This window comes from Pararge aegeria, chromosome 14 (genome assembly GCF_905163445.1).
Source record: "Pararge aegeria chromosome 14, ilParAegt1.1, whole genome shotgun sequence".
NCBI classification, from domain to species: Eukaryota; Metazoa; Arthropoda; class Insecta; order Lepidoptera; family Nymphalidae; genus Pararge; species Pararge aegeria.
The window spans coordinates 18,033,166-18,060,052 of NC_053193.1; the positions used below are offsets into that span (position 1 = coordinate 18,033,166).

General features: G+C 39.1%; 2 protein-coding genes across 2 annotated transcripts in view; one reads left to right on the forward strand and one right to left on the reverse strand.

The window, feature by feature from the left end:
• The first annotated feature begins 270 nt into the window (after window positions 1-270).
• Window positions 271-8,404, forward strand: LOC120629471 (clusterin-associated protein 1). The gene is made up of 11 exons (XM_039898412.1): window positions 271-292; window positions 726-922; window positions 1,386-1,556; window positions 2,288-2,383; window positions 3,203-3,420; window positions 4,096-4,228; window positions 5,030-5,114; window positions 5,612-5,704; window positions 6,464-6,574; window positions 7,291-7,386; window positions 8,158-8,404. The coding sequence occupies exons 1-11, from the start codon at window positions 271-273 to the stop codon at window positions 8,277-8,279; spliced, it is 1,344 nt and encodes a 447-aa protein (XP_039754346.1). The 3' UTR covers window positions 8,280-8,404.
• A 4,783-nt stretch (window positions 8,405-13,187) lies between these two features.
• The window catches only part of LOC120629581, a 64,820-nt gene continuing 51,120 nt past the window's right edge, over window positions 13,188-26,887 (reverse strand). The window contains exons 5-7 of the mRNA XM_039898552.1: window positions 14,860-14,970; window positions 14,025-14,203; window positions 13,188-13,363 (exon numbers count right to left, since the gene is read on the reverse strand). Coding sequence (XP_039754486.1) covers window positions 13,249-13,363; window positions 14,025-14,203; window positions 14,860-14,970 — 405 coding nt within the window. The 3' untranslated portion in view covers window positions 13,188-13,248. The remainder of the gene's footprint in view (window positions 13,364-14,024; window positions 14,204-14,859; window positions 14,971-26,887) is intronic.

Here is a 26,887-nt window from a genome sequence, read left to right on the forward strand (position 1 = left end):
TAGGGATAAGGCATTACCTCCTCTTAAAACAAAAATACGTGACGGAGCTCGGGATTGATATCCTTTAATAACGTCGATACCAAAGAGGATACAAATACAGCTATACATAGATATATCCACGTGGTTACCATGACAACGCGTTAGGAAACATTTGTAAATGCTGCAAATAACAAGTAGTTATTTTCAAGTGAAGCCAATTCGCTTATCGCAATAAAACAAAAATAATCATAAAATTATATTGTAATTTACTAACTATTGTTTAAACAAATCATGTCATACAGAGATCTAAGGAGTAAGTACACTATTGCACTAGTTATCCAAAATTACTAGTTTTAATGCTCGCTACGGTGGTCCTTTCTCATAGAAGAAAGAGGATGATGCCGGCAGTTGAGCTTTTTGCTGTAGCTGTGTTCCGGTCGGAAGGGCGAAGCTGCCGGTGTAATTACAGGGATATTTGGCTTAACACCTACTGCTCATGTCGATGGTCACAGAGCGGCAATTGTAGGAAGTTGTATACTATTAGGTACTATACCTTTTATATTCCTAATCCTGAGTGCTCTTAAAAGGGTTGTTACCCTGTTTATCATCACTGTTATCAACCCATAACCGGGCCACTACAGGGTATGGGTCTCTTCTCAGGATGACTTGGGTTTAGGCCGTAGTCCACCACGCAAGTGGGGATCGGTGGATTCACTTACTGAATTAATAATAACGTTTCGTTCTAGATTTCAGTGAAGCGATGCGTGCTCTAGGCTACCCTCACCCGATATCCCTGGAAAGCTTCCGTAACCCAAACTGGGAGCTGGTGGAAGCGTGCCTACGCTGGCTGGCGGCCAGGGTGGAGCCCGACGCCGAGTTGGCGGGCGGGAAACACTCCGTGGAGCAACGAGTGGCCATGGTCACGCACGCTACTGAACTTTTTGTGAGTAGAACCTTAAAGTAGCTTAAAGCAGTATTTTTTTTATTAATTAAAATTAATGGATACTCCGAGAAAAGCGGGACAATCTTTACATTGTAATAAGTCAGTTCAACCTCATCCGAGGATACTCCGGTGTCGGAGCGAAACGTGCCTAGAGAGTACATCGCTTAAGATATATTTGGTGTGGTGTATAAAGATTGAAGTAATTAAAAACTACACCGTACAGATTCTCCTGCTTCGCGGAGAATACCTATAGCAAATTAAGCTTATCTAATATTCATTTTATATCGTGGAATTCCACAAGGTTGGTACTGCCTGCTTTTTTCCAAGATACTCTGAGCCTAGATAGCCTGAGTCGCCCGAGTCGCGCTACCTTTATTGACCATTTTTTGGTGCCATAAATAGTGGTCTCAATTCGGTATTTAAATAAGTGGTTAGTTAATAACCACACATTATTTTTCCATAGCACTCGCGAGCTAATCTGAAGCTCAACGGCAAGAAGCTGTACGGCGCAGACGGGTGGGCGGTCCGCGAACTACTCAAAGTGGCGAGTCTCCTGCGGGCGGCGCTGGACGCACCGAACCAGGACGACCAACTCTCTGACTCTAATCCATTGGTGTACGACGTCAGTAACCGAGTGAGTTGTCCGTCATTTTATACTTATATCTTATGATTACAGAATGATTTATTGTTACCATCATTAATAATATATTATCATAGTATTGATAATATACTAGCTTAGTAGGATAGTATTGTATGCTGATTTTTAACATTAAACGAAACGACGTGACACTAATCTTGACGTTGTAAGCAAAGGTGTTGCTATAGTTTTACACTGGTTTAAGTTTAATAATTGAGCCTAACGGCCAAATACGAAGTGTATTAAATTTACATTACCGAATATTAAAGTACGTTCGTACGTACGTGCGTAAAAGTACGAAAAAACAAGTAAAAACCATTGTAACACTCTTGAGAATCTTTCTAAGATTAACGTTAGATGCTAGACTTCAATAATACCCAAAAGTAAATAATTTATCGAAGATTCTTAACTCTGCAGCATACTCGGTTAAATAGATAGGTACGTCAAATATACGGATATCGTTTTTCTCTAGGAACGACTTAAATAAAAACGGGCATAAGCCTAATAATTTATAATACCTTGCCTTTTTACCAAACAAACTTAAATATTTAAAGAGTTACGCAATTGGATAGAATTAATGTCTTTCATTTTTGAACTGATTAAACCTAGGGTATTTTGCACCTACGTTCGCCATGTTAGTAATTTCTTTCAAAGTACCATTTCAAATATATGAAACTGTTAGCTTATATCTAATTATTTTTTTATATTATATATTTCGTATTCAACAGGTAAGTGAGATCAAGCAAGCCCGAGCGCTGGCGACTGATATAACAGCGCAAGGGGCGTTTTTATACGATCTTCTGGCCAAAGAACCGGAGAATAAGGTAAAACGAAAAATGAATATAAATTTTTTGCATGTTGTAGTACGGTAGAGTAGTGAAATTTTCAATCAATGGCACAAATCCCATGTTATCATCATATAAACTCATTACCAGCCCACAATCAGGCACGGGTCTCCCTCCACAATGCGAAGGTGTTAAAGCTCCGTTGAGACACACACCTTTTACACACACCCGCAGGTTAAAACGCACATAACTTTGAAGAGTAAGAGGTGCCAGCTGGGATTCAAACTCTGCTACTGAAAGTAAAGTTGAAGTCCTACCCACTAGCCTATCACCGCTTCGCATGCAAGAAACGTGTTGATTTAGGTTTTATTCAAGATATTCGTTCCTAATGATAAAACTATTTAGTATTTCTTTTATGGTACGGAACGCCTTGCGAGCAAGTCAAACTAGCCCTTAGCTGGTATTAATTAAAGAAAATTATCTAATGTTGCGGATTTGGAGTTACGAAGGTCCTTACCCATAAATTGCTTCAGCACGGCTAGCATGGAAAGGAGACAATTATCTTCCCGGGGATAGGATACAAAATTATCTTCTCCCACAGTTTTGTCAACTCTCAGAGCACTGGCGCACAAGTAGAAATAATAGCCAAATATATATATATATCCCGTGCTTTAGCAGGTGGACACGTTAATTATATCCCCTACCGGGGCATATAATTTTTGTCTCCTGCCTGTGCTAACCCTGCTGTATTGTCTTAGTAATTCCCTTAGTACTTCTACAGAGCTAAACTGTCACAAAAAGCTCTGCTACATATACATCCTCGCAGCAGGGTGGGTTTGAAGTCTGTCCTATTCCCAGGAGCATCGCGACAAGGCGCTGTCGCGGCCGCTGGACATGGCGTCGCTGGAGGCGGCGCTGGCGCGCGCGGCGGCGGCGCTGGCGGCGCGCGTGGGCGCGGTGCGCGAGCAGATCGCCAGCGTGGCGGCCAGCGAGGCGGCGCTGGACGCCAAGCTGGAGCGCCGCCGCGCCGAGCTACAGCGAGCGGAGAAGCGTCTACACACTGTGCAGAAGATCAAGTGAGCGCAGCGCCACATGTCGCACAAGCATTGCACATGAACAAACAGAACCCTCATTCAGTCATTATATCATGAAGTGCAGTGTATCCAAAAACAGTAAAAACGCCCCGCGCAAGTCTGCCTACTACCCGCGGAATGTTGTTAGCTCACAAACTTTTCTGTTAGTAAGATTTCTATCATTCCAGTACATCTGATCCTCAGCCTTCCACGTTCACGTTCCCTCTATCGTTCGACCAATTAAAGGGTGCCCCAAGAAAGCATAATTAAGGGCAGTCTCCCTCAAAAGCATGCTGGACTAAAGGCCGCTCCCAAGACAGATCCCGTGAAAGGGCGAGTTTGTCCATAAACACAACGCTGGGCAGTCGGTATCGTGATCGCAGGAGATGGTAGTAGTAACATAGAGGACTCTGATTCTCGTTCTCTGTTTAATCTCCTTAGTCTCCTAGTATAAAACCCGCGGAAAAATGGAGGGGACCACTACAGTATTTTTAATAAATCCTTTCAAGATTTTCCTTTAAATAAATTCTCAGTACGAGCCCAGTGTTTGAATGTTGAGGTTGTTTGGTAATATAAGGTATAAAACACAAACACCCTCACGCTCTCTCTTTTGCTGGCTCTATTTTTCTTGTTTTCTTCATTTAGACTTAACCGTTAGTGTGCTCTATGTTTACTTAGGCCGGCGTACCAAGGCGAACTCACGGCTTTAGAGACCGAGATCGAAGAGCTCTGGGACCAGTACGTGCTGCGGTACCGCTGCGTCGAGGCGCTGAAGCATCAACTCAGTCTACTGGAGACTGCCCAGGCAGAGGTATGCCTATGCCTTGACTCTACACTTCAAGATTCCCCAAAAGAGATTTAATTAACGAATTAAACAGTATCCGCAACAAACGTGTTTGCCCACTCTGGGTTTTATGAAAACTACGCTCCGCGTGTAATTTATATTTTCTTAAATTGTTTACTTTACACTTAACAGAACTTCGTTCGCACGTTTCGCTCCGACACCGAAGCACATTCAGGAGATGTTGGATTTACAATGAGTAATTGTTAAGTCACTTAATATATCAAGGAATTCCGCCTTCTTCGGATAGAAGCAGGCGTTACTTTTCGCCCAAAAGCGATCTCACTAACTTTGTTTTTCTCCACGTAAAGTTGGATAACTTTAGGCTTGATAAGAAAGGCAGTCAGATGTTTAGTGAATGAACATTTCTTAACGTATTTCAGCGTGGTCAAATCAGAAAAACGAATATCCGCAGAGAGAAACAAAGTTAGTGAGCTCGCTTTTGGGCGTGATTGAATTGTGAAGCTGTAGTGGCAATGGTTGCGGCATTATCTCTAGGATTATATGGCTTGAAATACCATATAGACGTATTGGGGACTCAAAATGCTGCAATAACTGCATCGATTAACGCAGTATTGGTTGTCCGCAACGACGTTGGCAAAGTACAAAGAGCAAGCATAATAAAGAGTTGCTGTACAAGTGGCATAAGACCATGTATAGTGGGAATCTATAAAATACCTATGTCGAGCAGTACGAATTGGTTGAAATGACGACAACGATTTGGACCTAGATAAGTCTAGATAAGACTAGTTTGTTTCTTTTTGACTCCAGGCAGCAGAAGAGCAGCAAGCGGCCATCATGCAACTCATCCACAAATACGAAGCTGAAGATGTGTTAGGAAAGATAAGCGATTCTGGTATGCACAACCATTTTTGCATTAACCTTCCTACTATACACCAGCGTTTTTTCCTTATCCTTAACCGATTCGTTCAGATACAAACTTAAGGTCTAAGCGATCCCTTACTGCAATGCAAATCAAAATACAGCCGCGCTAAATATGTATCATTTCACAATATATTCTAAAGCACAGAGTTCATCTGATTTTTCATGAAACTAGTTCTTTTTCGGAAACTGAAAACTTAAAAGAACAAGAGGCTCCTTTTACAGATTCAGGACAATTCTGAAACTCTGTTTTAGCCGATTGCCAAAAGTCGCCATTTTCATTGCCACGGCAGAATATTGCTTTTGTCATTATCCAACTAACAAACGTCCTAACGTTTAGGTCTCTTTCACAAGAGTGATAGATGTGGATACGGGTAGGCGAGTTTACGTAACCAATTCCAATCGAACTGAAGTTGCATCATATTTTCGGAAACTTTGACTATCTTAACGCTATCTATTTTGTATTGCCAGATGAAGCGGATTCGAGTGACGAGGGTAAGGAATCTGTGAAGCAGCCACGACCTGCCACGCGACCCAAGACCAGACTGCGTATAAAAACTGCAGGTAACTTCTAATAAACTTTTTCTAGAACGAACGTCCGACCCTTCTCTACATAACAGATCTGTCCGTGCACTTATTCATTTGTATCTGTATACCTAGTTCTCTGATGTTGTTTAGGTAATATAATCATTATCCCTTTACCGGCCCACTACAAAGCATGGGTCGCCCCCCACAGTGAGAAGGGGTTAAGGAAGTAGTCCACCACGCTGGCCTAGTTTTAGGTGGACTTCACGCACCTTTGAGAACATTATGTAGAACTCTCAGAAATGCAGGATTCCTTACGATGTTTTCCTTCACGGTTGAAGCAAGTGATTTTAATTACTTAAATCGCACATCACTTATAAAAGTTAGAGGTGCGTTCTGGGATTCGAACTCGGCCCCCCGAAAGTGCAGTCGAGCTCCTACTCAATACGTTATCACCGCTTCTTTCACATTTATAATTTAAAAACACTGTGTATGATGGATAAAAAGTATCTTGTGTATTATTTGTGATACGTTCTTTAGAGGTTATAACATAATTGCTGTTTATGTCTTTACTAATATTAGTAAAGACATAAACAGCAATTGGATGATGGGAACCAGGCATTATTTTGGGTTTAGGTAGCCGGCCTATAACCTCTATGCATAACGTAACGTCAATTATCTTTATAGCTGTGTAACCAAAGGTTTCTAGCTCACCCAATTTGTTGGTTTGATGGCAGAGGTCGATTTCCGTAAGGTCACATGTCTAGATCGCTTCTTTTACTCTCACATGTTCGCCAGGAGTGGGCCCAGACGCGCGGCACGCTTTCGGCGCCATGCAGGCTCGCGACGAGCTGCGAGACCTTGACGACAGCTCCGACAGCGACCTGACCGACACGCAGCTCTATGGCGGTGAGTTTCTTGACTTGAACGAATAAACCTTTTTCCAAGTAGGATTTTTACATCCGCTTAAAATAATTGAATCAAAATTTAAATACCCGCGTCACTAAATCATAGAAACAGTATGAACGTAGAAAGCCTAACAGTAAATGGGACCAGTAAAACAAAAATAAAGTAAATAAATATTCTACGACAATATCTAGCCCCAAAGTAAGCGTAGCTTGTGTTATGGGTACTAAGATGACTGATGAATATTTTTATGAATAAAATACAAAAAATACTTATAATATAAAGATAAACTCCCATACTGCTTGACGGCAGAAATAAGCATTCGGGTTTTCATATGGAATTACAGACTTAATTATTAAAAAAAAAACAAACAAACAAACAAACTTTCAAATTCATTTATTTCAAGTGGGCCTAGTTTATAAGCACTTTTGAAACGTCAAGTCGGTCTGTTTGTAGTGACTCTACCACCGGTTCGGAGCAGATTCCACTGAGAAGAGCCGGCAAGAAACTCAGCAAATTGCTCTTTTCCAACATCATTTTATAGTTCAACAATCTTTAATATTTTTCTGTTTTGAGATAGTTAAGAGCGGAGTGGCCTGCTTCCAAGCAGCCTTGTGGTTACGGAATTCATTGATCGTGTAGTAAACATGATTGGTTAAATGTAATACAGTTGATATGTTATACAGTTATGAATGCAACATTTAAGTGTGTTTTTATAGGCGCTGGTGGTGGCGACGGCGCTGGCCGGTGGTCACGGCCGCGCCCGGCTACTCGCACGCTGGCCGCACCTGACGACTACGCAGATCTTATACACGGTAGATAATAATCGGTCGGGGCAAAGCAGCCAGTCTAAGCTAACTAGTAATGGAATAAAGAAAATAATTACAGCAGTCCACGGGTAATAAGTAGTCAGTGCTTGTGAATGTTTCCATGTACACCTGACGCCAGAACGAAGGAAACACGTTGGCTGACACGGGACGCTTCTGTAGCCTTTTTCTCAGGGACGAGCTCATAAAGACATTTTTTTTATTACACTATAATTCGGATTAACCATTATGCCGAGGTGGAACTGCCCTGTGGTGGTAAGAGATGATGCAGTCTTAGGCAGCGGGCCAACCTGCTAGGATGTATGATAGTCATATTTAACCGATGCTCTTAATCGGTTTCTACACGACATTATACCGGAACGCCTTATAGCTCAGGGAATAGTAATAGTCAAATTCAAAAATGTTTTATTAATGTAATCCCACTTATGAAGCGTTCATACATTTAACATGTTACACTACTGTTAGTGATGGTGATAACTGCATTCGTTAACTTAAAACTAAAGCTAGGAGGGTGCCAAACGCGCCCTGGTCTAAGAGCCCACAAAAAACTTGCCTGGTTTTCTTTTTGTTATCACCATCTCGAAGTCTAGTTAAAGGTGAGCTATGAAGTAAGAGCAATTCATATCCATATTTATCATACACGTAATACTTAATATTATAACAGGATTATTCTATAAGCTAACGTTTTACATAAACTTTGGAACTTTGTTTGAGCTGTCTCCTGGAACATAACCTACAGAGAGCGTTATCTGTCCGCAGTGGCAAAGGCCGAGGGCTCGGAGGGCTCGGAGGGCTCGCTGGGCTCGTCCTCCGAGAGCGAGCTGCGCCTCGCCAGCGCGCACCCGGGCACCGCCTCCGCGCTCAGCGACAACGAGTTCTGAACACTCGCCGTTGTTACCACTCGCTGGCATCTGATGGTACCACTGGACAGGCTACTGACACTTTGTTTTTATCAACAGTTGATTAAATTAAGAACTCAAATATGTCTTTCTGCTACATAAAACAATCGCAATTAATTGAATTGATATATCATTTGACATAATTTGAGCTGATGATTTTTTTATTGGGTATGGAATTTTAACTGTAATCTGTGTAGGTACAGACAGTCCAGTGTGTTAATAATAGAGGTGAGTGGTTATAAAGCATGCCATTTACTACAGGTGAATTCTGTCAAAAACAAAACTTCGCTGTTTAGAAATAAAAACTTGAATATTTACCTCTTATGTTTCGTATCTTTTTACCTCTGTATGCTGTGTGTATCTTATTTCTGCATCTTATTACACCAATTTATTGAGTGGGTCATAATGATTTCAAGTATGAAAATAAATTACTTTGTAGAATACAACATAGATACTCTAAGCTAATCCCAATAGTACTTATATATGAATAGGTTATTTATATATTTAGTGGTGGTAAGGGTAGCGGGCTAACCTGTTAGGGAGTATGGTAGTCATAACCCTAATCGGTTTCTACGCGACATCGCACCGGTAAACTAAATCCCTTTGTCGCTAGGGTGGTAACTAGCCACGGCCAAAGCCTCCCACCAGACAAAAGTAGAGTAGAAGGCTTTGCTTATTTCGGCCACCAAACAGCATTGCTATGTTGGGGTCTGGTCTCAGGTTGATGGGCAGGGCCTTTATAAGGACAGGTTCCTTTCATGCCCTGCGGAGTGTTCTTCTGTTCATAGGTGACGGTTTTCCACATAAAATTCTTAAGCTTCCATTGTGCCCCCATAAAAATAAACAAATCTTATGGAGGAAATATAGCAAACAGATATGTTTTATACAGTAGGCGTTTTATTTTAATTTATATAAAGTGATTGAAACAAACATTTTATAAAAAAAACTCAAATTTATTCACTTCATAAGCAATACATTATTACATGGAATAGTATCGATCATCTATATCATGTATAATTAGTAAATAACTACTTTGCAACGAATAAAACAAACTATGATACGTTCTCAGTTTTAATTGCACAGTCTAGACCATGTTTATGAAAGGGAAAGTTGAATTGAGATGCGACGTTCATACAAAAATCTTAATATACATAATATATCGTATAGCGGAATATACACATACACAATACTTAACTAAATTTTAATAATTATTTTATTTACATTATTCTTCTAGTGCTTAAAGCTAAAATACAAAAAATAATAATCTCAAATTATACACCTAAAAATATAACCTACCCACCTTTACGCAAGACAGAAATAGAAATAAATGTACTCTCTAACTATACAAGTAGGTGTTGGTAACAAGAATTATTATAGTTACTATATGATGCCCAAAATAGGTTTTGTATCTTGCGGTCGTAAAATGCCCACATAATACTTAATATCTATTAATAAATATCCCAAACTAAACAAATTGGGCTATACTCTATGTTCTGCAGTGGAGATGTTTTGAAGAGTGATTCTCATTCTATTTTCTTATCGTTGCAGACACAAATTCTATGATATTGCTTTGATAAGTACTACATGGTAGAAGCCTTGCATTAAGACTTCAATAGAAGCTTTTTTTTCAGTCAAGTCGATCTTACTGGGCATCACTACTAAGAAATATTTTACATAATTAATTAGTTTATATATTAATTGAGCAAATTTAGATGTGTTATTTTATTTACATACCAATCAAATAGTTTCCGCGCGACGGGAATTTGGCACCGGTTAGGTACATCGGACTTTGAATTCAAATATACAAGATAACGACTAATGCCCATAATTAATAAGATCAATCCAATCCAAAAACTTTAGATCACAGAATGAAGGTAGTAGATTCTATTTTTTCTGATATCTGATTTTTCAGAATTTCGATTTAAATTGTTTATTAATTTTGGAAGTTCGATTAGGGCCGACGTTTCAATCGCCTGATAAAATCTTTTGAGGAGCAAATCTGTTATTTGACTGAAGGCAATCTATCAAATTTATTTCTCAGAAATGTTATCAACCATTGAAAAGCCAGACCTAAGTATATAAATAAAGATGGTGCTACTTTAACACGGACCTTATTTGAGATTAAATAATATGAAAGACTTGTAATAGGTTTAGTATATATACGCGTCACATTTACAGAGGCTTGTGGTTCGAACGGATGGTCTGATTTAAATGTTTTTTGTATTTCTTGCGTATTACTTCTGGATTTTCTTTGAAGGCAGCGCTGTAATCATGAACTTAATTTATAGCTGTAATGTTATGACGCGTCCAGAATCGTCTCTGTGATGCCTGCTAAATTTAGGAAACAGGTTTTTATACGGTGGTCCGTGTCGAAGTAGCCTACAATAAAATGTTGTTAGGTCTAAAGCGTATAACTAGATATCTAAATAAGTACTAAGAACTTAAAACGAATCGTATAACACAGATATTTGACGATACAAAACAAGTTTACAATTTTTAATTAGTAAAGTGAGTGTTAATAATGTGTCCATTCGTTAAGTTTAAAAAACGGCCAAGCGCGAGTCTGACTTGCGCACCGAGGCTCCGTACCTTGGAAGCAAATGTATAAATTATTCTTTCGAAAACTAAGATAAATAAATATTATAAAACCTTTTTTTTTCTCGAGCCTCATAATAAAGTATTTTGTTTATTTTTTTAAATAAAGATGACCCGGTAAACTATGTACAACTCGAAGAACGATATCTATTGAAAGTAATTCGAAGTGGCAAGGGAACGAATTTGCTAGAAATTGATTTAAGGAAATGTTTAATTGTTTTTTTTGTGATATTTACATGAAACTGTTGTTTGTCCTGTTTATAATCGATTTAAAGCTTTAATAACTTCAGAGACGTTTCAGTGGATGTTGATTGTTTGAGATTATAATTATGATGATATTGTTCGAATGACTTGCTAATAGGATAGTTATTGTTATATACAAAGGATATTACTCATTCAAAACTTACTTTATTATTTTTAGAGTGCTGGAGTTAGTACAGTGAAGTGAGTTAGTAAATATTTACAACTACCTATATAAAGCTAACGCATTTAGTTTGGTTCATTATTTATTTTAACTATATTATGTTAACAAAACAATGAGTATTATATAATAATAAACCATTACGCTACTTTTGACTTTTCTTACAGATATTTATGTTTAGTGTATCCACTTACGTTACAATGTTCCTAGTTTGTTTGAAAATTCAAATTATGCTATCTTGCATTTCAATTTTTAAGTTCAAATAAATCTTTGCCCGCTGCCACTTAAGTGTATCATTTAGAAAGTGTTAAATAATTGATAATGACATACCGAAACAAAGTTTAGTCGTAGAACTTTACTATATAATATTTGAAAGGTCAAAAGTGGCCTAAATTAACATATTACAATGTCCACCTGGACATTACTGTATTAAATCCTTAACAAAGATTTCAATGATAGATACACTCTGGCACCGAACTTCTTCTTCTTTGGGTTAATGAACAAGAACATGTATGTCATTTTTATATCTGATACTGACGTCGCTGTTTTTATTTTAAACGTCGAATTACACTACGGTAAAAATAAGCGACGCTTTATGCTGCAGCTTAGTGCGGTTTACCTCTCACCATTTCATGTAAAGGAATCTCTGGCTTTCTGTGCGGTTCAACATTTTATAACAATTGATAAGATCCTTTCTAACAGCTCGTCTTAAAGCCGTCCGTCGTTTATTTAATATATAAGTAACTAATTTACCACTAGTAAGTAAAAACACTTATTGCATGGATATATTCTGACTATGTGAAATTAATGCTCGCCGCATATCTAACGATTGAAATCTTTGATGCTTAGCTTAACTCGAAGCTAGTGCTCCTTACCAAATAACAAAATATTTGACTCTGTATATTATATAAATAAAAATATTATTATAAGAAAATCAAGCTAAATGTAATAAATCGCGTAAATAATTCTTTACCTAAATAATATAAATTAGATATGTAAAAAACACCTGATATGTTATTTGTCTTATTTTATTTCTTTTTAAATGAATTAAATCGATCAAAGAAGGTTTTCTTAATCCTATGATATATTGCAAAAGGATTCACATTTCTTACATTCATAAAAATTACGAAGTATATTAATCGTTTTATGAGCTGCCTCCTTGTATGACCGTTAACTGGGGTGATAGACTGCTTTGGTTCGTGGCGGGTCGAGCGCACGGTATTATGTTTTCCCAAGTGTACACATGCAAGAAACCAGAAAAAGAGCGGTTTTATATTTCGTACCCAAGATATTTTGTCCGAAACTTAGTAACGTAAATTAAGAACGAAGTTTAATCTAGAACCTTGAAACCTCGTGGTATCGGTGCAACGAACATTTTGCAAATTGTAATTATTATATGTTTTTGAGACTGGCTTTTTGCAACTTATCTTTTTATTCTTGTAAACTAAGTTACTTGAATTTTTATAGATTTATAAACAGTGGTGCCAATACGGTTGTTAGTATACAAATCCCAACTAAACTGACTGCTCTAAACATGCCATATTTTTATGACGTTTTGGTGACCTGGAGCTTTCCACAAGTGCTGAGCGAGACTGTTTTGATTCGGGACGTGTTTAAAATGTACCCTTTGGTAGTAGTAAAGTGCACTTTTGCACTTTACTTTAAAAGCTTAAACTAAGCTCTGATGAATCGAGATTAAGCTACGCTAACGTGTACACATAGTTTCCCTCACGTAATTTATAATTACTTCAACTTCACGCGCATTATCTACACATGTTTATTGGGAAAGGATGGCAGTTCTTTAAGACTTGTTTGTTTAGGGATTTGTGCTCGACCGGATTAGCGTAATTTTTTCTCAGCTAAGCTCCTTCGCACATGTTAGATGGGAGGTGATCTACGCACGAGTGCAAAGGGCGTGACGACGCGTGCGGGCGGTCAGGTGGAGTGCTGCGAGTGTGAGGTGTCGGTGGCGGAGCTGGCTAACGAGTCGTGCGCCTCTGCGGCGTGGCGGCTCTCGTCGCACACCGCTATGAACTGCTCCGCGTACGCCCTGTGAACATTGCCTTCAGTGGATTTGGGTGCTGGAAGCTGCCATTGTTCGTTGGTGTTTGGTGAAAAAGTCGCTTTTGAACTGACAAAACAAGACAAAAGCGCGCAATCTTTATTGGCTGAGCAGGAGTACGATATGAGTAGCTGCGCTGAAATTGTATTACTTACTCGTGGGAAAGTCTCATCTTCTCAAACTTCAGGCCAGCCAAGTAAGATCATGCAATTTGATTATAATATGCATTAAATTTGTTATATTTTTGAATAACGTTATATAACGGAATATTTTCCATCGAATTTTAGCCTTATAAATATGTGACTGGTCTGAAATAGTTTGACTTCCCACTACACTAGCATGTGCTGGCTAGCATGGCCGGGAGACATTTTTCTCTACGCAGAAAGAACAAATTATATCTTCCCTCACAGTTCAAGTGGAAATAATATCCAAATAATATACGTGTGTAAGTACGTAAGTGTACCTAATTATAAATGGTAACGGGTAAACTTCTATTCCCGTTTCCCGCACATTGGCCGGTGGACATGTAAACCTCAGGGGATATAATTTTTATCTCCTGCCTATGTTAGCCGTGTAGTGTGGTAGTATGGTGAGTTATGTCGGGGAGGTTCAACTAGTTATCATGGCAGGCGCCAGCAAAGACACGTACCTGTCCAACCCCGTGTAGGTCCGCTTTAAGTCGTCCACGGTGGGGTGTTCCCGGTCGGAGCGGCGCTTGCGGTGGATGCGCTCGAGCGAGCGCGTGAGCTGCGAGTCGTCGCGCCGGGCGCGGCCGCGACGCTGGCGCTCCGTGCGAGCTGCGCGCGGCGAGCGGCGGCGGCGCATGCGCTGGGGGCGTACGTCCAACATGAAGATAACATAATAGATATTTCTGCGCCAGATCTCGTCAAGATCGTTGTATTGGTTGGTCGCCTACAAAAGTTCATACACACACTTTCGCATTTATAACATTATCACGGATTATGGAGTAGTTCTGACCCCCGCTTACTCCGCATGTAACTGCTTGTGATAAGTAATCAAGATTTGTTATGTAGCTTCGTGTCAGAATATACAACGTGTAAATGTAAACCGAAATAATACTTCACAGGTACATTATGTACTGTCTCTGATACTCAATTTTGTATTTGGTACGCGTCGCATTGCGTAGGTACTATGCCAGTGTCGATCTTTTATCTTCTATAGGGTTGTCATAAGTAAACATTTAGAATGTTTTGAAAAAGTTTGTATTGAAAAATATGCTACTTTTGATTTAATATTTTTACAGGGGGATTCCTCATTAAATATACTTATGCATCCTTCAATATTATTTCATATTTCTGTGACACGTTGTATATAATTAATATAAGTAGTTATTCGAAATACCATTATCCTGAGTATTACTCTAATATCTTCACAAGATTCCAAGATATTTGACCATAAAGCAGGAAGACTGCTTTATGGTAACTTCTTTATGGCAGATGATGCAGTGCGCATTAGTAACATACCGCTTCCGGCGCGGGGTAGTAGAGTTGCGGCGCGTAGGCGGAGGGCGGCAGCGGCAGTGTGGCGTAGCGCGGCCCGGCCGGCACCACCATGCCCATCGGCATGCGGCTCAGCTGGAAACATCATACATTTACCATAAATACTATAATTTCACCACAGATAATTTAATTCATATAATTATTTAATCATTTCATTTAATTCGTACATTGGACGCAACTTAGTTTATTTCTAGTTCTTTTTACTAGAAATTTGTTTAAAATAGTTTTCTAAATCACCTGAAATTTGTGTTGAACTAACTCGAGTTAAGATCAGTAGGCATCATACAATTGTCATGAAATTGTCGTCGCGCTATCTACAGAAATCACTACGAATTCAAGTTTTATGAATGAGGCGGTTTGTTCAATTAATAAATAATGGAAGTTCTTTAAAGATTTACTTTACGGATTTTAAGATACCCACTCGGAAATCCGAGGCTGGAAAGGCGTTTTAAATAGGTACATAATTGCGGTGCGTTTTGGAAACGTCGCGTACCATGTGGTAACAAAAAAGTAATAGATTACCAAATAGATAGTGCGCAATGCGTTGTGGTGACTAGATTTAATAACGTATAGTTCTGGGCCATCCTGAATTTAAATCTAAACCAATAAGACATACATCTAAAACGAAGGTACAATATGCTAAGGTCGTGCGTCGTCGGTAAACAATGGGCGAGCCGGTCACGCCTGCCGCATGCCGCCTGCTGGCATTCTGAACTCTGATGCCAGGACAATGGAATGTAGGCGATCCAACACCATGGACTCCTTCAGGAAGTAGGTCTGGTTGTATCGACAAAATAGATACATATTTTGTGTTATTACCAGAAATGGCACTTGACGTAAAATGTAAATGGCGGAATGTTATGTTATTGAAAGGGACCTCTATCAGGCTAATCTAAGTCTAAAATCTCTGCAGAGCACAATAAGAATGGCTGTCTGTTTATCCGGGCTAACTTTAGGTACTTATTTTGACGGGACTATCACCGAGAGATTAAGGCTATCAAAGAAGGAATGTAAACTACTTTTTAACTGAGGAAATACATGATTTCAGATAAACTTTTTGAGGCTAGGCAACAGTTAGTGCTTAATTTGATACGTATCTACGGATTTCCTCATGGTTCATCACATCAACTCATAACCGGCCCACTACAGAGCACGGGTCTCCTCCGACGATGAGAAGGGGTTATTGCCGTAGTCCACCACAACTGACTCAGTGCGGAGTAGTGGACTTCACACACCTTCGAAGAACATTATGGAGAACTCTCAGGTATGCATGTTTCCTCACGATTTCCTTCATCTTTGAAGCAAGTTATATTTTAATTGCTTGAAACGCACATAACTTAGAAAAGTTAAAGGTGCGAGCTGGGATTCGAACTCGCCCATGAAAGTAAAGTCGAAGTTCTACCCACTGCACCTCTTTATCCTCATGGTTATGAAGATTAAATCTTAATTATCACGCATATGAATACAATTATCTCACATTAATCTAACCAGTTCACTGAACAGGTGACGTCGTTTATTTAAACTTTGATGTTAAATAATTTAAGAATATAAGTAGTAGTTTCATCTGATCGAAAACGTTAGCATTTGATCGCTAAATAAATCAGCAGTGGCTGTGAAGTTGCGATCTTGTGATACGACGCTTTTGGAATGCGGTTCACCTCTCGCTTTGCGGTTATAATTCAACCTCAAACACTCGGTAAATACACCAGGATTAAATAACAACTTCAATAATATATCATGTTCATTATATCATTATTTCAACACTTACGTCAAACGGTTCATGCCCTACTGAGGCCCTAATGTTACGGGCCTACGTTAGAACGTTTGAAACCTTAGGTACCTCAAACGTATATATAATAAAAGCCAATAAAATATTTATTTTATTGGGCACAATTGCTATAGACAATCAACAAATAACTAAAATTAGTTTAATTCTAGGTTGAATGTATTATACCTATCCTTACTACCCTCACCCTTGGCATTAGGAAACCACTGGCGGGTACAGACCTCTATGATATCAAGCAAGGAGGGAGACTGTACACGATTCATACGAGTTGGCTATCACAATATGTCATAGATGAACGATGGCGTAACTTCGCATCAGCGTGGTTTTGAGAATCACGATAAAAAAAATCAATATCTAAAACGCATTGTTACAACTCGAGAAACCATTACCTAGTGTCCCGTAGCCACTAAAACAATATAAAAAAATATTGGTAGATACCCAAATAAATAAAACAACTCAAAAATGTAGAGCTTGCAAATAGAGTGCGCAAGCGCATGACAATCGCATTGCGCACAGGTGCCCGCAGCTGAACGCTGAACGACCTGCAAGTGTATCAAGGCGGTTCGGTTCGCTTACACAACTGCTCATCTGTCAATCACTCGCTGTAATTTGTTTAGCAGCATGGCCTCTGGATTGTTTACATTTTTTACGCAAGATGATGACATACGACTTTGGAACGCACTTATTTACTAACTTACTATAGGCCATATATGAAAGTAATTTTTAATTAAATATTGCCACCCTATATTTGTTCTTTCACCTATATATATATATATATTGCGCCATATGGGGGACCCCTGTGTAGAGCTAAAACTAGAGTCTTCAAAAGTAGCGCGAATGTATTTGCATCTGTCTTATTTTTCTCTGTAGTGTACGTAAAAATTGTATTTATGAATTCATAGAAAGGTCAGAGTCAATAAGAGAGCTACGAGTGTTCAAATATGAAAAAGGTTATGTAGCCTAGTAGCATAATTACATTCGACTGCCCTGGGTAAGCAACGTTGCCCCAAGTCTGTAACTGAAACGATGACCGCCTTTGGGTGTACTCCGTACCTCGCGGAGCATGTTGGTCTTTATCAGGGAAAGCGATGGGGCCTGGATAGTTAGCAGAGCACGCTTGCCTAAATATTAAGGAAGCTAAACCCAAAAATACCCTCTGTTGGAAAACTATTTTTCCCCAACTGCCAGAGCCACCTACTTCCTTCCTTTTTGAATCAGAAGCAATGTATTCTCTCATCTATTACTTATTTTGTTATAGGTATCTACTACTTTTGCACTTATTTTACTTACCTAGTTATGGTAAGTCTTACTGATTAATTAAATTGCTATTTTCAGTGGTAAATGGACAAAAGTGCGCACCGGATGCAGGTGTAAATTTTAAGCTATAGACAACAAAAAGTCTAGTTTCCGGTAGCAACCACAATTCTGGCGTCCTTGTCGCATATCGCAGTGGTATTGAAGCTTCGGTGCAAATGTTACCGTTATCTTTTAATATAGTTATATCCACAAACTTGCGTAAAGAAGACTGTAATGGTTTTTACCTAATATCAGTAAGGTAGCGGGTACCTACGTAAAACTGCGACGCAGTTACCGAAACGCGTAGTAGGAAATAGGTAAAACTACTTATTCCCTAATAAAACCGGAGGTCCCGATTGTGGTGATAGTTTAGTGGGTAAGGCTTTCCTTTCGAGGCACTATTAAATGTCTATTGCTTTAACGGTGAAGGACAACATCGTGAGGAAACCTGAAAGCCTGAGAGTTTTCCAAAATATTCTTCGTAACTTGCACTTGCCAGCGTGGCGGCCTATGGCCTAAACCCTTCTCGTTCTGAGAGGAGATCCGTACGCTGTAGTGGGTCGGTAATGGGTTACGATGTTGATGATGAGGTACAATTTTGGGGCGATTTGGGCTTATGGGTATCGGATAGGAAGCAATTCAGAATAGGCGTTTATTTAGCCGGCTAAATCTATTCAAAGAGGCAATAGCATCTTAGGAGTTGCAAATACCATAGTCTTGTGCTGTTTGCATCTAGCGAATCCCTGCGACTCGTTTGTTCTCCTCTTAGTCTCTCTCTCCGTCTAATCTCTCCTCCAAGTTGGGGGTATACACACGCTGCGTTTCGTTTTTATATGGATCAACAATTGAGCTTGCTATAAGTACCTACGAAATAAGTAATTCCTAAGTAAAAGTGACTTAACTTGTTAGAAATTTATAATACCGTTCGAATTGCTCGCGTATCCAATATTCACCAAAAACGGTTCTTGAGCCCTGCCTTCTATAGAACTAGGCCGCGAAACCTAAACACTAAGTTACTTCGAAGCTAAGGAATTGAAACTAATTACCAATTCAGATTTCATACTCTAGTAAGAGTGGACAAGTTAGCTGTCGGTAGGTAATTAATTAATTTTTTATTTATTTTTTATAGTAATAAATGACGGACGAAACTTTTTGCAATTCTCATTCTACGGTTGCTAAATTATAATTAATTTAGGTAATATTTTAGGTATAAAATATTAAGATAACTATTTAGGATTTCTACCTCAACCTTTAATATATTGTGGGTTACCTTAGGAATCTGTGATACACATAAGCACTTTTTGTGTTCAGTACTTAAATATAAATCAACTTAACACGGAGGTGATGGTGGTATAACTATTCAATAAATTAAAACTAAAATTACGAAGTTTCCTTATGCATGATGCAACGATTCCAAATATAGGTAAATCTATGGAATCATTAATAACATGTACACAAAAACTTTAGCCGGCTAAATTTATACTTTCTAGGCAAGTGCATATAAAAGAATAGGTTCTACAAAGTGAATTTTTATTGTTATACTGCCAATATCCCGCACAATTACAGCAAATTTAATTCTAATTTAGTGTACAGTATAGAAAAACTTTTCATTTCATACTGCTTTAATACAAGCTTAACATATAAGGTAAGACCTCTAAATACTTATCACATTATTTCTAATATTCTATACACGTTTTCATTCGCCGATACGAACATGTCTCATTAATTTTTAGTAATAGTCTTACTAAACTCAAATTTAATTGGATATTTCGACACCATCGTCGCAAGAATATTTATAAATAGGTTATTTAAATTTAACATATAGAGCAATTATTACATGTACTGGTGTGGTAAAATGATGCAAATATTATTAGTAAGATGTCTTCATCATGATCATATCAACCCATTACCAGCCCAGTACAGGGCAGGGTCACCTCCCACAGTGAGAAGGGGTTAAGGCCGTATTCCACCACACTGCCCCAGTGCGGATAAGTGGACTCCATACACCTTTGAGAACATTATGGAGAACTCTCGGGCAGGTTTCCTCACGATGTTTTCTTTCACCTTTAAAGCGTGTGATATTTTATTTGCCTAAAACAAAGCGAATCGCTTTGACCTAACTAAGCTTCTTACAATCGGCTGTCTTTCCCGCGGAAAAAAGTATTCTCCTTCAGGTTAAAGATTTTAAAAGTTAATACTTTGTTTAATCGCCAATACGAAGTAATAATTCGAAGTTTAGTCAAACGCAAAAACAGCCACTATACAAAGTTTAACAGAAAAAGTACTACAGTAAAAGTCAGGCTTTGAATGCTATCTTACTTGGTGCAGTCTAAGATGGTAGCGAGCTAAATTGTTAGAGATATGGCATTTTATGTTGAAGCCAGTGGCGTGCATAGAGGGATAGCACAGGGTATGCAGATGATATAAAATCAAAAAAAAAATCCAGTTCGAGCCATAAAAAACAATATAGGCATTGTAAGAGTTATAAAAATCCTACCCTTAAGTATTTATAACTCGTACTGGAGGTTTTCTTCATTTTATTTCATCTGCATACCCTGTTCACACCCTTTATACAAGCCACTGGTTGTAGCCATACCCCTTATCGGATTCTACGCGGCACGTTTTTGTCGGGTAACCAGCCACCAAGCACTGCCGAAGCCTCCCACCAGACTAATATGACACTTGTTTTAATAATAAATTAAGCACAGAATTAAGAACACACCTAACCCTCAATTAACCATTATTGCATGCAGTGCTTTGTGTCTACAAACAGAGAAAACGCCCCGCGCACGTCTCACTTCACATACGCGGGAATGTTGCTAGCTTACCAACTTTTCCCAATTTCTCCATTTTATGGTAAACGTTTAGAACAGTAGAGGCAAAATAACTACTGTCATCTGCTAAATGGAATGAATTGCCTAACCGCCTGTTCGAGAAACCACTCGAGTGGTTTTTGGTGCTTCAATATCAGTCGTGTTCACGGTTTCTGTATGTTCTGAATTCTGTGAAATTAACTTAACAAGTGCCATAGTGATTTCCTCGTGATTGAACCATGAAGTCAATGAACACGCCGCCGGCTGTCGAGAGAAACGCAATGATTTGTGGCCCTCGAGACTTGAGCCGTTGGCCCGCTCACAGCTTTCCAGTGACGTGCGTGACGTGACTATGATGCGTGAATTTGAGCAACTATTTTTTCTAACTTTTTTTATATTCGCTCTACAATTTTCCTGATCAGTATTAGGTTTTTGTTGTTCCATAAGTTAATAACTGTTGTCGTAATCTGGAATTAAAATATTTTAAGTATATTTTTAGCATCAACCAGAAACGATTCTATTTATCGTGTAGATCGTCGTAATTTTGACCACAATGTTATAAATGAGAAAGTGTGTTTGTTTGTTTACTTTACACCCCAAACAATCAACCAAACCACTTGATTTTTGCATAGAATTAGTTGAAAGGAGTAACAAGCTACTTTTTGTCCTGTAGCATCAAATTCCCGAGGCTAATTGACAAGAACATTCGTTTTTTACACCAAATATCGTCCTTCCTTCACGTCCGCACAAAGCAACCAAATTGCGAAAAAGCTAGTGTTTTTATAAAATTAAATTAAAATTTTTGGATAAACTAATCAAAATTATAAGATTCATTTAGAATAAGTAGAACTTGTTTAAACAGTGGTAAACAAGTTGACAGACAAGTTACAAGGTAAGTAAACAACGGTAATCTCTTCATACATTTGAACCGACGACTCGAAGACTGTATCTAGACTGAAGCCTTTTTTTCATAGTAATAATTGACACACCAAGCCGAAGGCCTTCCTGATGGTAAGTGGAACAGGGTAACACTGAGAAGGGCCTGCAGGTAACACGTCCATCAACATAGACTTAGGTGTTAAGCCTCATGCGCCTGTAATTACACCGGCAACCTCGCCCTTCAAACCGGAAGACAGCATTGAGACAATGCTGTCTTCCGGCAAAAATAAGCATGGTAGTACTTCCCCGGACGAGCTCTGTCTCAGAAGTACTACTGCTACTAAAGTCGGTCAACGCAGCGATTACTATGTTGCGTAGATGGCTGATAACATTAGCATATTATATCCACTAGCCCACTGCACTCCGCTCTACGTAAACTATATCTTATTAACCACTTTCATTTTTATACTAATTAATTAATTTGTTTACTTTCGTTTTCATTAACGTAACCTGAGATTTATTTTATTTTCAATAATTTAGTATATTAATTTCCGGAACATATAGGAAGTATTCTTTTACTAGCTTTTGCAGGCGAATTCGTTGACATTGATTTGTTTTATTATGTTAAAAGTAAAAGTAGCCCATGCCACTTTCCGGTTTATCGATATCTATGCAAATTCATAGATCAATTTATTTTTCATCATCAACGTTGTTTTTTCTGTTTTTATATTCCACTAAAAATGTGGCCTTGACTGCAATATCACTTGGTATAGGTAGGTGATTTAGCGTCCTAACCTGTTAGTGGACATACTATACCACTAATCTACTCCGAACTCTCTAAAAAGAGTTATGTCCAGCTGTGGACGTTCAATGGTTGACACGATGTTGATGATGATTACATCCTAACCGGTTTACGGCATCGCCCCTTTCACAAGACCATGGAAAATTCAGCAATTATAAATTTCCAAATCGCCCTGCGAACCCGCGACCTCCAATAAGACAGGAGCACTCACTACGGAAGTAAGCGAAAACTTGGTAGTTAAATCAAATAGTTTCAGAGCACACTGTGATAAAACCAGTTGATCACAGTGTTTGAGTTGGTGTTGACAGCAGATATCCAACGTCATGAGCGCTATCTTCCGATGGCGTTGCGTAACCTCGCTTCCGGCTACAATCAACTTTCTAAGTCACCATAGAGATGAGTTTTTTGCTTTCGGTAATGATGCGGTCACGCAAAGTGCAGTATAGGCACGTGCTACTGAGACTTTTATAACTCAACTTATTTTCACCATTTAGACTTATTGACAGTTTATGACCATTAACGAGCTTTCATATCTTCTGTGGTCTGCTGTGCAACCTAGATTTTTCTACTCATTTTAAATTTTTTACCACTGATATATTAATTTTAGTAATCTATTTTTTAACGATTCTAACAGCAGCTTGAAAGGCAGATTCTGCAGGAGCACAAACTCAGTAGCAACAACTGTTTTCAATGTAATAATTCTATAATTTAATAATCATTTTCTTATTATATTGGAAAGGAGAGAAAAGTTAAATGTAAGGTGCACATGGACCCTTTGCAGACGATAAGCACATGTGACTTATTATTAAGGGTGCGTGTCCAGTTGATTTTCTGTCTACCCATTATTTATTAATTGCGTTTTTCGAAGTTGAGACACCTTTCCTGAACTTTGAGGCCCTATGGTTTTTAGGAGCTTTCCCATTGACACATATAAGAACAACTCGTTGAGCTATGTCTGTAACTCTGGTTCACCGGATTTCATCAATAGTCATCTGCTCTCGATACTCTGAGCTCTCCAAGTTCTGTCTTCTATCTTCACTCGCCAGTGTAGGTAGCTTTTATTTAATATATTCCTATTAGCGACACGCACGTACCTCCGTCTTCGCAACACTTTCTTTCCTGCGATCCGCTTTGTCAATCAAAACGCTTTAGTCCGTTTACACAATCATCCACTGCCTTGTTTGGAGGGTTTGCTTGAATAGCTCCTATATTGCCGGCTTGCGTATATTAACTATTTGTGTGAATAACTAACGTTTTTCCGCGATTTCATCCGCTTATGTTTGAACCATCTGTTTTCCCGGATTAATAATCCAATGTCCTTTCCCATATGCAATATATTCATATCATTGCCAATCTGTATCGAAATCTCTTCATTGATTAATGGCTCTTAGCGTAAAAGGGTAACTTAAGACAAATCCTCACTTTTTTTTGTGTGTTTGTCCTTTCTTTACGCCCTAAGCAACAAAATCAAGCAAAGCAGCTGATTAGGGGATAAGACAACCATACTACCTAACAGGTTAGCCCGCTACCATCTAAGACTGTATAACTTACCGCCAGGTGAGATTGCAATAACAAAAAAAAGGAAACAAATCAACTTGATTTTTTGCATAGAGTTAGTTGAAAAAACGGAGAATAACATGGGCTAGTTTTTTATCCTAGGAAAACAAATGGTTCCCACGGGATTTGTAAAAAACTGTTATAAACGTGGGCGAAGAACGCGGGCACAGCCCAGCCATTTGTGAGGATTTAGAAGAAGTGTCTCGTCTTATCACTCAATATATTAGTTTAAGCTGTGGTCGCATGGACGACAACAACGGTAATTAAGTTTCACAACGGCCAGGCATGCGGCGCCGGTGGTGGCGAAACCCGATAGCTTGGCAACTGGCGGCCTGCTCTGCGCAACCGCACCTGCTGAATGTCATGAGAACTGCTCGCGATTTATGACATCAAAGTAGTGTATATCTGAAGGAATAAGTGTGGCATTCAAATGTTCATTGAGTCACTATAAAAAGTGGTTATTTATTTTATCCGTGTGTTTCGTTATCCGTTAACATTTGCTGGTTAACACCGAGTACAGTAATTAAACTTTGGCAAGTAAATAAAAGAACAAATACTTAAAGTTAAATTATAATAATACTAGTAACTTCTCTTATTTTTTTCAGAATAGGGTTAGTTTAAAATATAGTGCAGTAGGTACAATTCTCACAGAACTGTAGTCACTGTAGAAAACGCAAATATGCCACAGTACTCTATGTCTCATTAATCGCTTAAATAAAAGAATATTCATTCGATTTTCAAAGCGCATAGCTATACCATCGCGTTTAAGTCGCGTGGAAAAAAAAACTAGATTATTAAAAGCTATAAAAAAGTATTATGGCACAGACTATATCAAACAGTATTTTAATAAAAAACATATTGTTCATTGCATAACATTTGCTCTCGAAATAAACAGGTATATGTGTGATTTGCGTTATAAGTATGCAAACTAGGTACATAGGCATAAATATATCACACATTGTATATCTGAGGTGTCGAAAAATACAGCTCACGTGACACCGATACGCGGTGAAGGCGAAACATACTCAAATATATTTGCTTTCAATTAACTAACAAGCGTTTCAACGATTTCGTAATTCACACAGGTTTCAGCTCGTGAGGATTGCGATCAATATGTATAAACGAAACATAAAAAACAAACACTTTAAGAAGACTAGCACAATAAATAATAAGTAAATTTGTTGTCATAATTAATTATGGAAGCGGTGAGGAGGTTGGAGGGCCTAGTTCGAATTCTAGCACACACCTCTATCTTTAAGTAATTAAAATATGGAAAGCAGGTTTTCTTTTCCTTCACTATTAAATCATGTAATATTCAGTTTTCAACGCACATTACTCCGAAAATTGAGAGGTGCGTGCCGGGGCTTGAACTCGGTCTCCCGAAAGTTGTGCCGAAGCCTTACTCACTTGGCTTTAACTGCTTCGTATAATTATAAATAGTATGTATTTTTAATCGATTAGAAACCCTCGCTATCGGCTTCCTCTCAGAACATACTGGCAAACTTGGCATTTCAAAATTGCTTGCAAAGAAGGCATGTTTAAAATAAACGAATTTGGAATTTAATCGAAGTGGCATTCGATTGTTTGTAACAAGTAATAACAGTGCAATATTGTCCGTACATTAGTTGGTGCAACGTTTGGAAATAGCAAAGGTCGGCCCGTGACCAATCACACGTCGATTGCTGGCGCGCCCGCAATACGCTCGTTGTGTTACAAATGTTACATTCATCATCTTCGATAGCCTAATTATCTCGCAGCATCCCGACTCAGGGAAGCCTAGTTGATAAGGCTTCGGCTTCCCTTTCGGAAAGCCACTTTGAGCCCAGCACGCGTCCCTAACTTTTCTGAGTTATCATATCAACCCATTACCGGCCCACAATGAGAAGGGGCTAAGATCGTAGTCCACCACGCTGGCCCAGTGCGGATTGGTGGACTCCACACACCTTTGAGAAAATTATGGAGAACTCTCAGGCATGCAGGTTTCCTCACGATGTTTTCCTTCACCGTTGGAACAAGTGATATTTTAATTACTTAAAAAGCTCATAACTTTGTAAAGTTAGCGGTGCGTGCTGGGATTCGAACTCCGCCCCCCGAAATTGAAGTCGAGCTCCTACCCACTGGGCTACGACCGCCTCATTCTGAGTTACGAGTATGTGCGTTTTTAATTTAAACAAACATAAACTGCTGAAACACTTAACATTCACTTGCTGTAAATCTTGAGGAAACCTGCATGCCTGAGAGTTCTCCATAATGTTCTTAAGTGCTGCACACGCACTGCTGACATTTCATAGTTATGTGCTTTTTAACATCTTGAGGAAACTGGCATGCGTGGGAGTTCTCAAAGGTGTTTAGGAGTGTAGTAGTAGAGCTTTTTGTGACAGAGCTCGTCCGGGAAAGTACTATCGCCAAGTCTATTTCTGCCGCTAAGCAACATGCAATGCTGTGTTCCGGTCTGAAAGGCGTGGTTGCCGGTGTCGTTACAGTCACATGAGGCCTAACACCTGCGTCTTAAATTAATGGACACAGTGGCATGTTGCAGGACGTGCTCCTTGCATGCCCTGTAAAGCATCAGATGGCCTATCGGCTTGGTCTGTCAATTGTTACAATAAATAGAGGCGGGTGAAGTCTACCAATCCGCACTTGACCAACGAGACTACGGCCTCGAGCCCTACCCTTCTCGTTCTGAGAGGCGACCCGTCACCTGTATTGGACCGGTAAGGGGTTGATAATGATGGTGAGAGCTATAAAAGTGATACGAAATGGCAGGATACATTCAGGGGCGTGCCGCAAGCGCCATCCGCCGCGAGTCGCTAGTCTTGGCCTGCTTCGGCCGGCAGCAGGTGAAAGGGACGGCCCTAG

Coding starts and splice junctions, on each gene's coding strand:
- LOC120629471 (XM_039898412.1), top strand. CDS start 271: ATGTCATACAGAGATCTAAGGA. Junction 2,384..3,202: donor CCAAAGAACCGGAGAATAAG/GTAAAACGAAAA, acceptor TCCTATTCCCAG/GAGCATCGCGACAAGGCGCT. Junction 3,421..4,095: donor CACACTGTGCAGAAGATCAA/GTGAGCGCAGCG, acceptor ATGTTTACTTAG/GCCGGCGTACCAAGGCGAAC.